Genomic DNA, 15,283 nt, shown 5'->3' with positions numbered 1-15,283 from the left:
ATTGTTGTTGCATCCCAGTACGTATGGCAAAGAAATTACTGTTGGACCATGTCTGACTTTGGAAATACAAGTTTGACAAAACAATCACAACTCAAAGTCTAATTACTACCTTTTTCCAGATCTTTCCCACTAGCAACTTTTACTAATCACTCGCTGCAGAGTAAAAAACCGGAAACACTTCTTTTGGTGTGTTCACATCAGAGACTGCGTGGTTCACATACAATGCGAAACAAAATTTCGCTTCACATTAATTGTGCAAGTTTGGCCGCTGAAATATTTGATCCTAATCTGGTAATAGGGTGGGATGCACCAAAAATAAACATTTAGTTGTGATTTAATTACAATGAACGGATCAAAATCATGGCAAAATAACTACTCGATGATGCAGATTTGCAGGTTGAGAAGCGAGAGTGAAGATAAATCCACTTTTAATCCCCAAAAATTAAAATATAAAAGTTAATTCAATAAAAGAAAATGAACTCTGATCTCCTCCTGCTGGGAAACGGCTCCGTCTAGAGCAGAACCGTCTGCAACTCCTATTGTTTATTTTTCCAGAAGCTCCGGAGCTGCCCCTGGCTCTCTCCTCCACAACTCCCCATCACTCAGTAGCTCTCAGTCGGCAAGCAGAGGCTCTCTCCCTCCGCTCCACCCAAATCTCTCCAACACAACACTTTGTAAAGGCCCGTGATACATGCAAAAACCTAAAGCTTCAAGAATGACATCATGTCTTTAAAGTACATTTTGACACAAGGCCACTCTACAGTGCAGCACCTGCTTTTGTAACAAAAATGCAGCAACAACCAGTGAACCTGTTGGTCACATAGGAATATGATTTTGATTTATTTCCCTCTGTCTCTCAGGCTTAGTCCCCAGTGTGAGTCTGTTTGATGTTGTTTGGGGGCAACAGCGACTCGTTGGCGGAGGAGATTCTCCGCTCGTCCTCCTTCCTCAGGGAGCTCCGGTCCGGTCAGCTGACCCAGCGCTGCTACAACAACTTCATCCAGCAGGAGGCGCTCTATCTGCACAGAGTCAGCAGCACACTGGAGGTCAGAGGTTTTTGATTTTGCCTGGTTTGCAGGGCCGGCCCTAACAATGTTGGAGCCCAAGCAAGATTTTAAAGTGGTATTGAAGACTTCATTTCCTGCATTCTGGTGATAATGTATGCACCAATTTCTGCCTTTTCGCCCCAATTTATATTGGATAAGTCTTAATATATGGAAATTCAGGCAGCAAGTGACAAAATATGAAAAATTAACATGATATAACGCAGTAAGGCTTTCAGGCATTCTGTAGCTATTGCTTTTAAATGTTTTATGCTGTTGATCAACTATTCTAATATAATAAAATGCTTGCTGAGTCAGCACACATGCAGGCGTGATTTAGTCTTCCCTCCTGTTTTGTGTCTTTTTTTGGGGGAAGTAACTTCTTTAAATGTGCATGTGGCACCTTTTCATTTTGCTGGTTTATCTGTTTTTCTTTCTGTCTTTCTACCTGTTCATCTCATAGCCTTTTTTTCTTTACTAAACTATACTCTAATCCACTGATGACCGTCCACTCTCTCATTAGTCTGTGATTTTAAGCTCTTTCCAGCTCTTCAGCCTCTGTTAGTGGAGTCTGTATGTTTCCAATATTTTCCTACAACAACTCTAAACTTTGCACTTCAACTGACTTTTTATTTTGTGGTCTTGTAACACTCCTACTCTTCCTTTCAGACACTTTCTCTCAAAGGTTTTCAAACCTTCAAGTAAGAAATCATACTCTAAGGCTTCGTCCCCAGTGTGCACTTATTAAATGCACGTTTTATAATAAAAACTTTATTTATATACCACTTATCAAACAAAAGTACAAAGCACTACACAAAAAGTAGCGTAAAAATGGTACGTAACACAAGATACAAAATACAAACAAAAATAGGAATAGAAATCACAAATGGGTAAAACAGATTATACTATATAGAGACTATAAAAATAAGACTAGAATAAATAGCAACTAAAATAAAAACCTAAAGATAAAACAGGCAGCTCAGATAAAAATCAGGATGTGCCCTCCGATAATGCTTAATAATAATTTCTGTTGTGTTGGAGTTCAGTTGAAGAAAGTTATTTGACATCCAGTCTTTTATATCTGCCAGAAATGCCTGGCAGATATAAAAGACTGGAGGGAATTCAGCATATTCAGGTCAGTGGGCTTCAAGAGAATATATAAGTGTCGTCAGCATAACAGTGGAAAGAAATACCATATCTGCGAATCACTTCAACCAGGGGGAGCATATACTGTATATGGAGAATAAAACTGTACCAAGAATTGACCCTTGAGCCTTGAGGCCCAACGTAACACTTCCTATTTGACAAGTATGAAGTAAACCAGCTCAGAACAGTTCCTGCAGCCCATTCTCACTCCCCAACCTGTCACATATGGATGCATGGTCAAGACTCATCTGTGTTTGTTCATAATGCACTGGGGATCCCTTTAGTGTCATAGTTCAACGCAGTGAGGGAATATATATAAAAATATAATATTTAACACAAAAGACTGAATAAGGAGGTGCTTGAGGTGGGTGGAGACTGAGGCGGATTTTGAAACAGGAGAGCAGGGTTCGTGTTACGCAAGTGACGTTAGTTAACTTACGTGTTAACTGATGTATGTAGTTATTTTAACCCAAACCATGATCTTTTCCTAACCTAACCAAGTACCTTTTGTGTCTAAACCTAATGAAATTGCAACGTTTTACAACTTAAATAAGACAATGTTTCAAAATTGCGATCTTTTGAAAAGTCTAACCGGATATTAATTGTCACTAACGTTACCTGAAGTTGCATATTTGGTGTTGCTAAGCGTCGCTAACTTGACCGCATAGCCCTACACATATAAAAATTACGCTATAGGGGTGCACAGGGCGTTAAAAAGCAACACCAAAAGGCCTTAACCATGCGTCCATATGTGAGGAGTCGGGAGTGACAATGTGTTGCAACCCGATATGCCCACCAAGCGCTTCAGTCTAAGAGAAAACATCGTCGTCAACATTGTATCGAATGCTGCGCTCAAGTTCAGCAGCACCAGAATACAGCATAAACCGGGTTCTAATGACTTTCAGAAGGGATGTCTCTGCACTATGATGTTGACCGAAGCCAGCCTTTTTCAGAGGTGCTTTTACAATCCATAGCAGCCAATAGCTGCTTAGAGACAATCAATTCCAGGAGGTAAAAGGCAGTTTTGAAATAGTGCAAAGGCTGTCAAAGATGCTGGGGTCCAGGCCAGGTTTTGAAGAAAAGACAAAGCCATGGAGCATTCTCAGGCGGGCGCCCTGAGGGCAGAGCAGGGGGGTCATGAAGTTCACGGCGACGGCCAAACAGACAGAGCAGGGTTAGGGAACAGGGAACAGGGCAGGTAAGGCGCTCGGCCTAAGACACAGGGCAGGGCAGAGGGGCAGAACAGTTCAGGAGGCCGACCCGGATGTCGACTGAGAAGGCTGGGCAGATTAGGGTAGCAAAACAGTTCAGGAGGTCGTCAAGACCCGCCCTACTCTGCTTCTGATTGGCTAGTAGTCTTTCACTATAGGTACTGCTCACGAGGATGCTTCACTCGGTAGCTTAAAACGAAGCGTTCAACAGACATGAGGGAAAGAGGAGCTGCAGCAATGTGCAGTTTGACAGAAAAAGAAAATTAAACCATGTAAAACTGTTCTGGTACAACCCCTAAATAAGATTAGGAACCTCAAAATGGTGAACTGGTGTGTCTGGGTTTTGATATAAGCGTCATGTTTTTGTTCCTGCAGACCCTGATGTGTAGTTTACAGGAAGCAGATGAGAACACGAGATCACTGCTGCTGGACACACTCAAACACTACAGAAGCAGAAACCAGGTGAGACACACAGACCGGCTGTGATTACAAAAGTACATTTTTGGTCACTAGTAAGAAGAATTACAGCCAATCAGATTAAAAATGCCCATGTAAGCACCTTGATCAAAATAAATCAGATGAATGTGAAAAAATTGTAATTTAGTTTTTCATTGTCTCCTCCTCCAGAGCCTCTTCATTTCACCTCCCCCACAGTGGCTCCACTTCGCCCTGCAGTCTTTCCACTATGTGGTTTTGGAGGAGCCGGTCTATTGGCTGGTGGCCCTGTCGGCCCGGGCCTGCCTCCGGGACTTCCTGGCCAGGGAGCAGCTCTTCTCTGAGCTCAAGCCTGGTTCCACGCTGGTGTCTGGGTCTGAGGTTAAGGCTGGCAGCATCTACCAGCAGTGGAGTGAAGAGAGTCTCAAGGAGGTTGCCTGGACGCGCAAGTACATTAACTAGTATAACATACTGTGTTTCTACATGCAGGTGCAATTAGAGGGTTTTATTCCAAAATAAGAAAGCAAATAAATAACCCAGAAGAAGTAGTGAGATTTTTCACAGTAGTAATACTGCATTATAAAAAATACTGTTTCAAATCCTGCATACTACGTACTAAATGTGCTCAATGAATCAAAAGTAAAAGTACTCATTAGGCAGAGAAGTACTCAGATCCTTGACTTAAGCAGAAGCACCAGGGTGGCTGTGGCTCAGGAGCGGGTTCCCTGTTAATCTGAAGGTCGGCGGTTCAATCCCCGGCTCCTCCAGGCTGTATGTTGAAGTGTCCTTGGGCAAGATGCTGAACCCCGAATTGCCCCTGGTGGCTGTCTCACCAGTGAATGAATGTGTGAGAAGAAAAGTATATCAAGTATAAATACTCTTCTACAAGTAAAAGTCAATACTTTCCTTTAGGAAAAGTACATAAGTATTATTTCAATAGTAAAGGTGCTGTCAGAGGTCTGTAGAGCAGGAGCGTTATCTGGCTTCACCAACCCTAACAATCGCGATCAGGATTAGCGGTCACACGAAGCTGGTTATCAGCCGTGAGCTTGTTCACATAAAAGAGGCGGTGTTAGGGAGAAAGACCAATCAGAAACATAAACAAGTCCACTGGCATCAGAGCATCATATTTTAAAAACAAAGAACAAACTGTAATATTAGACAAATAGACGCAGTCTTAGTAGCACAGCTGCGGCTGACACATGCAGGGAGACAGAAAATGGCCACATTGTGAATAGGCTAAATGAACAGGCGTAGTCTGTAATAATGCTTTGATTTGATGTGTTCTTATGAGCTGTATAACAAGCCTAAATTCAGCCTTATTTTTTCAGCTGGGCTGTGTGTCGGCGTTTCCACATATTAAAAGCCTTGTGCACAGAATAAGTGATCGTTTCAACTCAATTTAAAGAACTTCAAACATTACATTTATTTATTTAACACACTTAAAAGTGTTGCAAACATTGTTCTACATTAACTTGATAAAGCGATGAAATGTAAAATCCATTCATGCATTCTAACTAACAAGGTCTCGCTAACAAGGACAGTTACATGAGAGAAAGAATTAGAGCTGGAAGGTCAGGGAACACTTGTGGTCAGCTAATGACTAAAAGCTAGACCTGTCTTGCCTTTCCCAGTTATCAATTAAGCCCCATAAGAATATTCTTTCACTTCCTCTGTTTGTTAGAGCTCTACGCTACCGACACTAAGGCTGTCGGTTTGAATCCCACTGAGGTCAAATAGAGTAAAAATCTCACGTGATTCTCAAGTTTTGAATCTGACCATATCAGGAAAATGAAACGATACATACATGTTTATTAAGCAGATGTTTCAGCGATGATTAATTTAGAACAATGAGCATAGTGATAGTAGAAGGTTGTAACCGCTAAGCTTAAAACAGCCGAGGGTTATGCAGAGGGTTAAAGTGGGCTATAGTTGACGCGCTCGCCGTGGTCGCTTTGGCTTGATTGAGCAATGATACAACAAAGCTTAAAGTTATCTTTTCTTCTCTGTTGTGAGAGATTTTTATTGGATTTACACAAGGATTTCCTTTTCCATAACAGAACAATATTCCATCTTCACCAACAGTCACTTAACATGCATTCAACCACAGCCTCCATCGCGTGGCGTGGCGTGGCGGTCAAAAACTAGTTTGCCCTTTTCCCTCTAGCAACACCTGTCCTTGATTACAGCTAGCCTAAGTAGATAAGCCCCAATCACTATGCCATAACCCTAGTGCCACCTAATGGCCAAACCTGGACATAAACATTGAAATGGCTCCTACAACACCGGCCCCCAATTGGAATGGTTAACAAACATTACAATTCAAAACAAACCAAATTAAGGATCCAGTACCAACCTAACGTAACATATTATCCAACATTTGTTAAATGAGTTCACACACATTAACACTGAAAATTGCCCATTTAACCTGCAGCCTCAATCAAAAGGCAGAGCTTTGTAACAGGACGTTGAATGACACTTGACTTTGTTTGCAGGCTCACTGAACGCACAAATCCCTTTTGATCCCGGAAAGCTTCCAACACTCTTCCTAGTGGCCAAGAGCCTCGTGGGGCAGTAGGATCCATTATAACGACAATATCTCCAGGCTTTAGGTTTCTCCTGGTTTCATTCCATTTTTGCCTCTCTTGCAGCAAAGGTAGATATTCCCGTACCCAACGTTTCCAAAAAAGTTCAGCAATATACTGGACTTGCTTCCATCTCCGTTTTAAATACAAGTCATGTGGTTCAAACAATCCTGGCGGCAATGATGGATTTCCTTTCATCAGAAGAATGTGGTTGGGAGTAAGTGGCTCCAAATCATTTGGATCATCTGAGAGTTTGGTGATAGGCCGATCGTTCAGGATGGCTTCAGCTTCACACATAACTGTATGAAGCCCATCATCGTTCAGGGTCTGCTGTTGAAGAACTGAACTTAGAATCCTTCTCACCATGCGGATAACACGCTCCCAAACCCCACCATGATGTGAACCTGCAGGAGGATTAAAGCTCCACTTAACTCCCCTTTGCCGCAGAACTCCCTGAATTTTTCCATGATCTAAAGCTGCGAGAGCCTCTCTTAGTTCTCGCTCTGCTCCTATGAAGTTGGTTCCATTATCAGATATGATATGAGAAACTTGACCTCTTCTACAGATGAAACGTCGCAGAGCATTGATGCATGCGTCAGTGTTCAAAGAGTCAGCCACTTCGAGATGGATTGCTCTGCTTGCCAAGCAGGTTAGTATCACGCCATAGCGCTTGTCTGTACCACGTCCTTTCCTCACTGTAATTGGGCCAAAATAATCAATGCCAACGTTGGTAAATGGTGGTTTGTCAGGAAGAATCCTTTCCTCTGGCAAATCAGCCATCTTTTGCTCCTGCATCCCTTCCATTATATTTCTTGCAACAGAAACATTCTGCAATTACCTTTCTTACAGCAGGGTTGGCTCTAGTGACCCAATACTTCGTCCGCAGTGTTGATAGCGTGTGATTCCGCCCCCCTATGGCCCTGCTGCTGATGAATGTGCCTGAGGATGAGAGTGGCCACATTTTGATCCTTGGAGAGGATTAGCGGATGTTTAATCGACTCTGGCAAGGAACTTTTAGTCAGCCGCCCTCCAACTCTGAGAAGCCCATCATCCAAGCGCGGATCCAACCTGTGGATTGTACTACGTCTGCTCACTGTAGATTTCCCAGCTGACAACATGGCAATTTCCTCTCCAAATCGCTGTTGCTGACAGTATCGAATTACAGCTAACTCGGCTCCCAAAAGGTCATCTATGGACAAAATTTGCCCTCCAGGCTTGTCCTTTAACCCTTGCCTCCTCCGTGGCATATTATTGTCCGTGCTCTGCTTACCATCAGCTTTCTCCTCCCTCCTCCTGCGACATTTTTCGAACAGAATGGCTTTCCATTTAAGTAACCAGGCTACTGCCACCTTGAGCTTACTCCAACTTGAGAAGTAAGTCAGCAACCGGTTTGTGGCATCATGTGAGCCATCCACAGACACAACATTCACTGTGACTTCCTGATCATTGGGTTCTATGATAGTTTCTACAACATTTGTTGTCCAGTTAGCTTCTGGTTCACTCAAAAAACTTGGACCCTCTATCCACCTCCGGCCATGAATAAAGTCTCCAACCCTCACTCCTCTGGATGCCTCATCCGCTGGATTTTCCTTGGAGCTGATGTATCGCCATTTGTGATCCAACTGCTGTTCTGAAACTTGCTCTGCGTAGCCCAGACTGATCACCCTGTTGAGGTTCATTTTGTATTCCTCATAAAACTGTTTGTTATTACGGAACCTCCTTTTCAGCCCGAGCAACCTTTGCTTTACTACAGAGAAGTTGTTGGGCAGAGATACATTGTTCTTTTTAAAGGGCAGCTTCAAAATGTAATGACCATCGTCCAGTGTTGCAGAATTTTCCATAATTTCCATGAACTTGATGTCTTCTACTGAAGGGCCTTTGTCCTCTGTAGCTCTTTCGTTAAAATCATGATTGTACTGGCTATGTAGCATTTCTTCCAATCGTCTCACGGAAATCCTGTTAACGACTACTGAAGGAGCATCTGTCTCCAAACTGCTGTCATTAGACTGCAAAGGGCCATTAAGGACCCACCCCAATACAGTCTTGATTGCGTATGGTCCTCCCCCTTGGCTATTTATGACCTCCCAAGGTTCCAATATCCTCGGAGCATTGCTTCCAATTAATAGGTCAACTTAGCCTCTAAGCTGGGAATCTGTACTTTTGCCAGATATGACCATTTTGCCAACTCTCTTCAGAGACAATACTGTCTGCACTTACAGGCATTTTCTTCTGCGTGAGGACTTCTGGTAGCTTATAGAAGACATTACTATCCATACTAGACACCTCCAAGTCAAACAATAAATTTGCCGGCACGACCCTTTCCTGTCCCATGGTTTGTAACAGAAAATGTGTTTGTTTACCAGACAACCCAAGCCTTTGCATGAGATGTTCCGAACAGAAAGTGGCTGAACTGCCGGGGTCCAGAAATGCATAGGTTTGTATTACTCTGCCTCCTTGGATGGATTTGACTTGGACTGGCAAGATGGAAAGGAGGCAGCGATCACTTCCGACCCCTACACGACCACAGGCTTCTTTAGATGCTGTGGTGTTAGGTCTCACAAGATCCTTAGATCGCTCTGTGTATGCATTGGCTTTGTCTCTCCTGTCAACATGAAGCACACTAGGATGTGCTTGACCGCAAATCCCACAGGTGCACGCTTTCCACAATTGCGACTCATGTGCCCAGCACATAAACAGCCAAAGCAAAGCTCTTTCTCCTTTAGAAAGATTATTTTATCCTGGTGCTTCTTCCTTTTGAACTGTAGACATTCCTCCAAAGAGTGACTTTGCGAACAACACACACAAATTGATCTAATAGTAGAACCATTTTCTGGCAAGACAGCCTTTCTCTCTCCTAAGTCTCTTGCTGAATGTACAGGGGCAATGGTGGTGGCAAAACTATTTCCTTTAAATCTTGAGCCTGGCTGCGACTTCAGCCTGTCAACCTTAGCACCACCTGTTCCTGGTGCTGAGTCCCGAATATCGCCAAACAAAGGGTCTGACAGAATACGGACATGTTTCTCAATGAATTCCACCAAATCTTTGAACAGAGCTCTACGGTCAGATGTATGCATTATGTTATGTGCCACTGACCTCCATTGCTCCCTCAGCTTGAACGGGAGCTTAGACATGACTATTCTCATGTTGCTTGTCATGTCTAACTCCTGCATATATTGTATGTTCTCCATGACATTACAGCATGAGCGCAGAAAAGTGAGTAGGCCTGCAGTGCATTGACATCTTCTGCCCTTATAGGCGGCCACGCAAAAACCTTTTCCATATATGCAGAGGCGACCTTATACTCGTTGCCAAAGTGTTGTTTAAGCAGCTCCTTTGCTTTAACATAACCTAGATCAGCTGCCATGTGCTGACAGCTTCGTACCAGCTCCCGTGGCTGTCCTCTCGTGAATTGTTCCAGGTAATATAAACAATCACTTTGACTGACCTTATCCTCCACTACCTGCTCAAATGCTCGCATAAATGAAATATATTGAAGAGGATTGCCATCAAATAAGGGAATCTCTCTTGCCGGCAATAACATGAAGCGTTGCTGTTGGGCCAATGCAGTAGTTATTTCGGTTTGCCTGTTTGCCTGCTGTTCCTCTACTGGCTGAGCATTGAATGAGTGGGGTCCTAAAGGTTGTGGTGGTAAAATATGATGATCGTCCATTTGAGAACCGGTCCTTTGGTTTAGCCCAGCCTGGCTTTGTTGACTAGCCTGCTGAGTTAGCCTAGCTGTAGGTTGTGAATTGCCAATTGGCAATGCCCAATCCTGGCCCTGCTGTGCTTGGTGGTGGTTTACAGGCCTGTATTCCTTTGCCATAGGATTGAGCTCAGTAACATTTGCTGTTCTTTTGCTTTTACTCATGTAAGAACTCATTCCATTAGATGTGGTGCTGATGTCAGGGGCAGAGGCCAGCACTTCCAATTTGGCATTGGAGGCAGCTAGCATAGCTTCCAGCTCAAGTTGCTCTCTTCTCCTTTTTAGTTGTTGCTCCTGTTCCTCCAATGCATGCCGTTCCTTTAAAGATGCAGCCTGAGCAAGCAGTGCAGCTCTTTCTGCCTCTTCCTTTATTCTTGCAGAGTTAGTAGATTTTCCACTACGAGAACTCCTCCTGCTTACTTGCTTGCTAGGAACATTTGAGACACTGTCCTCTGGCCTGATATCATCATTATCCTGCTCATCCCTTTTACCTTTTTTGAGAACCTTTTTCATCCCCACATTCATCACCTTTGTTACCTTTTTTTAATTGAATAGCATTTAACCAGCGGTTTACCTCAGACAGAATTTCATCATTGCAGATCATTTTTGCTTTAAACCAAATATCATGTTTTTCCCTTTCACCCTCAGGTAATATCACCAGCAAGGAATCATGAACACATTTTAAATCATCGCACAATTCAACAAGAGCACCCATTGTACATTGTACACCTTCTTTATCACCTATTTGCACAAGCTCTTTGATTTTTTTTCCCTTAGCTTAGAAGCCTTATTTAATTTAGCCTTCCTATCATTTTGCAGTCTTTCCAGCTTTTGTTCAAATGCTTTTGCAGTTAATGTTACAACACGTTTTTCTTTCTCTTTTAACACACCCGAACCATCTGCTTTACTGTTACATTCAGCTGATTGCGCAACAGCCTCAGCAGCTGACGCGTCTTTTTCAAGTAAACTCATAGCGCACTTGAACGTCACAACAATAACAATCAATAGTCAATGTAATTTGTTTTCAACTACAAAGTTACTGTTCAGTTCTTTCTTCACCAATGCATTGGAATTTTTACGCCCGGGTAAGTATGTTAGTGTGCACACAACTTATGAATGGCCATTCAAATACTTTGTAGCGCTACAACATACCTCACGTGGGGCGCCTTGTAGATGAAGAACCGTCTCACGATGTCCTCACATTGGTGAATGATGAAAGAAGTTTATCGTTGTCCTCAAACAGTTAAGTAGATTGGTTCCGGGCTGGCTGAGCACCGCCGCGTCATATCACCGATGCTGGGCTAAGCGGGTAATCTCCCCGCTGACTCCGTTTCAGCCTGTCCTCTCGCCGGGCAGATACACGATGACTCGATGAGTAGCTTTCAGATGTCCCCTTTCCAGTGGCCACTCCGCATGTCTTTAACGGTGAACATCTAACTCCACACGCGACGATCTTCCCGCTTCATAAAAGGTAGTTTTTGACTTTGTGTAACCGCTAAGCTTAAAACAGCCGAGGGTTATGCAGAGGGTTAAAGTGGGCTATAGTTGACGCGCTCGCCGTGGTCGCTTTGGCTTGATTGAGCAATGATACAACAAAGCTTAAAGTTATCTTTTCTTCTCTGTTGTGAGAGATGTTTATTGGATTTACACAAGGATTTCCTTTTCCATAACAGAACAATATTCCATCTTCACCAACAGTCACTTAACATGCATTCAACCACAGCCTCCATCGCGTGGCGTGGCGTGGCGTGGCGGTCAAAAACTAGTTTGCCCTTTTCCCTCTAGCAACACCTGTCCTTGATTACAGCTAGCCTAAGTAGATAAGCCCCAATCACTATGCCATAACCCTAGTGCCACCTAATGGCCAAACCTGGACATAAACATTGAAATGGCTCCTACAAAGGTATTAAAACAAGAGAGAAGACTTATCCAAAGTTATGCATGTACTTTGAATTAAACATAATGTATTTTGAATGTGAAACATGTCTTTCAACATGTTTTTGTTGTACTCAGACAATGTCAGATGTACTTACAGTTGTTAAGAAAGGTTTTTATTGATGATGTGTTGTGTTTTTTGTACTAAAAGTCGTGAACTATTACCACATATGGCACTTGTGTGAATAGTACCGTAGCAACAGAAAAAACTGTAAAACAAGTAAATTGAAAAGATACCATTATGTTGTGTTTTGGTGATTAAAACTTGTGTTCTTATGAGATTTCACGAGAAACTTATATTTTAAATCAACGGTTGTTTAATGAGAGATGTTTACAATCCCATTGAATGCAAACAGCAAGCTTTGAATGAAATACTGGCTGTGTTACAAGTGTGATGGGTTTGGAGTTTTGTACTAACAGTGGTAAAATATTACCACATACTTGCGTAAATAGTACCATTGCGACAGAAAAACAACTGTAGTACTATGAAGCCTGTGGGACGGTTTTATGGAGGCTACGGCAAAGAGACACTACTGAACAGGGGGATGTAGGAGCCACGTTGGGGCTAAAATTAAGAGCGTGTTTGTGTCTGCTGCACATAGTTTTACTTTTCTTGTGTAAAAACAAGCTGTTTTCTTCTTTGTTGACTATTTTTTAACCAGGACCAGTTACTTCCTGGAATCTCCGCTGGCCCATAACCCCTGTGAAATAGCAAATTGTTGTTTTTAGACTTTAGAAAAAAGTGAGATATAATGTATTAAATAATTAGCTTTAGATGTGCTGGTAGGTGGATTTTGTTTCCTTTGGATAGAGTCAGACTAGCTGTTATTCCCTGTTTTCAGTCTTTATGCTAAGCTAAGCTAAGCTAAGCTAACCAGCTGCCGGCTGCTGCTCTATTTACATATAGGAAAATATCATCAGTCTTGTCATCTAAATCGGTGCCAGAAAGTTAGCGATAGTATTTTGTTCAACAGCAAAAGAGTCAGGTAAAGAAGATTAGGTACTTGATTTATGTTGTCCTAATTTATCCTTTACACTATGTGTGTGTGTGTGTGTGTGTGTGTGTGTGTGTGTGTGTTACAGGTACAGAAAGGTGATAGGGGAATACCAGGATCAGATGGACGTGTTCAAAGCCATAAACATCTTCAGGCAGCACATGATGAACCAGAAGAGTTTCTACAAGGCTGTGTAAGAACATATCAGTCATTCTATCTGAGGATGTATCTGTCTATTGATCAGTGTGGGTCTTTAATATTTGTGTGTTTCTGCTGCAGAACCTGTGATGTAGAGGATAATGAATGATGAAGAGGAGGAGAGCAGGGGGGGTTGCTGATGAACCTGAGTCACCAAATCTTACATTATATTTCCTTATTTATTTTTTAAAATTCAGCTTATAGTGTATGAGATAACTGTACCAGAAAAAAACATCTAACTTAGAAATACAATTGTAAACAGTAGCAGTGGTGGTAGTGGAAGTACCAGCTGTAGCAATATTACTACATTAGTAGTAGTACATATCAAGATATTTAGATTGCTTTGTTCCCATCAATCCTCACCAAATAGCCTCTTCTTTACAAGATACACTCAATCTGTCTTTATTAACAGTTTATATACTACCATCCTTCAAAGCAGCAGGCACTCTTGATCCAGGTTTTAGCTAACTACAGACCTACATCTAACCGCCAAACAGTTCTAACTTTCTACATAGTTTATTTGAAGATTTTCAGTCAGGATTTAGAGTTCATCATAGCACAGAGACAGCACTGGTTAAAATGACCTTCTAATTACATCAAACAAAGGACTTATTCTCTGTACTTATAATGTGCATTGATTACGATGTTGACTACCCGATGTTGACTACACAGTGTATTCTATCCTGGGAGGGATGGACAGACAGCATTAACGGTGTGGTCTGTTGAAATGTAACTGGAGAGATGGTTACTGAGTGAATATTAACATTCCTAAATACGATCCATAACATTACTGTTAACTGGGGATTAATTTCAGTATGGCTAATGTACCCTTTCACCCTTCCCCAAACATAAGCTAAACTATAGAACACAGAGACATTTTGACTCATCAGTCCTCACCACCTGCTGCCTGGGAGAGACCTTGCTGATGCAGTAGCTCTACCTTGTGTCTGGCTGCTGTGCTTTCTCTTGCCATGGTGTATAACTCTTAAAGTTAACTGTAACTGTCTTACCCAACAATGCTTTGGAAACACTGTTCTTGAAACCTTCATGCCAATAAAGCCCTTTAAATTTAATACTTTTTCATTTTGGAGTGAAGGGGGGCTGTTCCCATAAGGTATAATACATTTACAGTGTGTAGATATTTTTCCTCATGCTTCTATTGTCATAATTACTGACATTCTAATGTTATGTTATAAAGACACTTTCACATAAACATGCACAACAAGTGAATGTCAATGAAAGCCAGAAGCTGTTAAGTTTAAGTCAAGAAAGAAAACAGTTTTGGTAAACAGGGAAAAATATACAAGGCAACCAATTACATTCAACAATGCATTTTATTATATATTATATCCAGGGAGGATAGGTACATTTCCTTGAATGTGCTGTCTTCAAAGAAACTTATTTCACTTCCTATAGGGAGAGAAAGATGTCAGAAAGCAGGCCAGAAAAGGAATTTGTGTGTAATAGCGATTACATTCTTCCAGTGCAGTCGTAGGATAATCTTGAGACCTGGTCGTGAATCAAGAATCAGTCAATGTTTAATCTTATAATATTAAAGTCAGCAGAAGCCACCTGACCATCACTAGACATCACAACACATATTGACCTAAAATGAGCTTCTGTATCAATAATGTGAAGTCAAATTCAATGACTAGCCTATATACTCTCCATGTAACACGAACACTGCCACGTCATAATTTCAGATGTTGAGGGAGGAGTGAGGAAAGTTACGGAACGAATGACAAGGAAGGTGAAGACTGTGAGGAAACTGAGAGGAACATACCAGGAGTCAATAAGCCAGGAACCAGTGTGAAAGACCTGAGGTAGGAGATGGACGGACAAAGTGATGAGACAGGGAGGGCAGAAGGAGCTCTAAAACAACAGAAAAATATGAATGATATCTTAAGGGCAAAACATGTAGCCATGGAAAAGAATTAGCTTAATTATTTCCATGAACAATAAGAGGGCATGAGATGGGGAAACAGGCCATAAAACTGCAGTTTACCACGGGCTCAACGGGCTACCGACTGCT

The 15,283-nt window shown here is 42.1% G+C and overlaps 1 protein-coding gene across 1 annotated transcript; it reads left to right on the top strand.

Annotated features, from left to right (window-relative positions):
* Nucleotides 1-887: 887 nt before the first annotated feature.
* On the top strand, nucleotides 888-14,324 carry si:ch1073-67j19.1 (uncharacterized protein LOC100332348 homolog). Its single transcript, XM_038730924.1, has 5 exons — nucleotides 888-1,046; nucleotides 3,776-3,862; nucleotides 4,028-4,284; nucleotides 13,142-13,246; nucleotides 13,333-14,324. Exons 1-5 carry the CDS (start codon nucleotides 888-890, stop codon nucleotides 13,358-13,360), a joined length of 636 nt encoding a protein of 211 aa, XP_038586852.1. The 3' UTR covers nucleotides 13,361-14,324.
* Nucleotides 14,325-15,283: the final 959 nt, after the last annotated feature.

Source organism: Micropterus salmoides, unplaced genomic scaffold, assembly GCF_014851395.1.
Source record: "Micropterus salmoides isolate LMB-PRFRI ecotype aquatic unplaced genomic scaffold, ASM1485139v1 Ms_hic_scaffold_2, whole genome shotgun sequence".
NCBI lineage: Eukaryota > Metazoa > Chordata > Actinopteri > Centrarchiformes > Centrarchidae > Micropterus > Micropterus salmoides.
The sequence above is the reverse complement of the archived record's forward strand: the minus strand, read 5'-3'. Positions and strand labels throughout refer to the sequence as shown.

What these genes read in the sequence shown, in the direction of transcription:
- si:ch1073-67j19.1 (XM_038730924.1), top strand. Translation starts at nt 888, where the DNA reads ATGTTGTTTGGGGGCAACAGCGACTCGTTGGCGGAGGAGATTCTCCGC. An exon ending in GAGTCAGCAGCACACTGGAG is followed by an intron (nt 1,047 to 3,775) that starts GTCAGAGGTTTT and finishes TTGTTCCTGCAG; the next exon opens with ACCCTGATGTGTAGTTTACA. An exon ending in AAGAGTTTCTACAAGGCTGT is followed by an intron (nt 13,247 to 13,332) that starts GTAAGAACATAT and finishes TTTCTGCTGCAG; the next exon opens with AACCTGTGATGTAGAGGATA.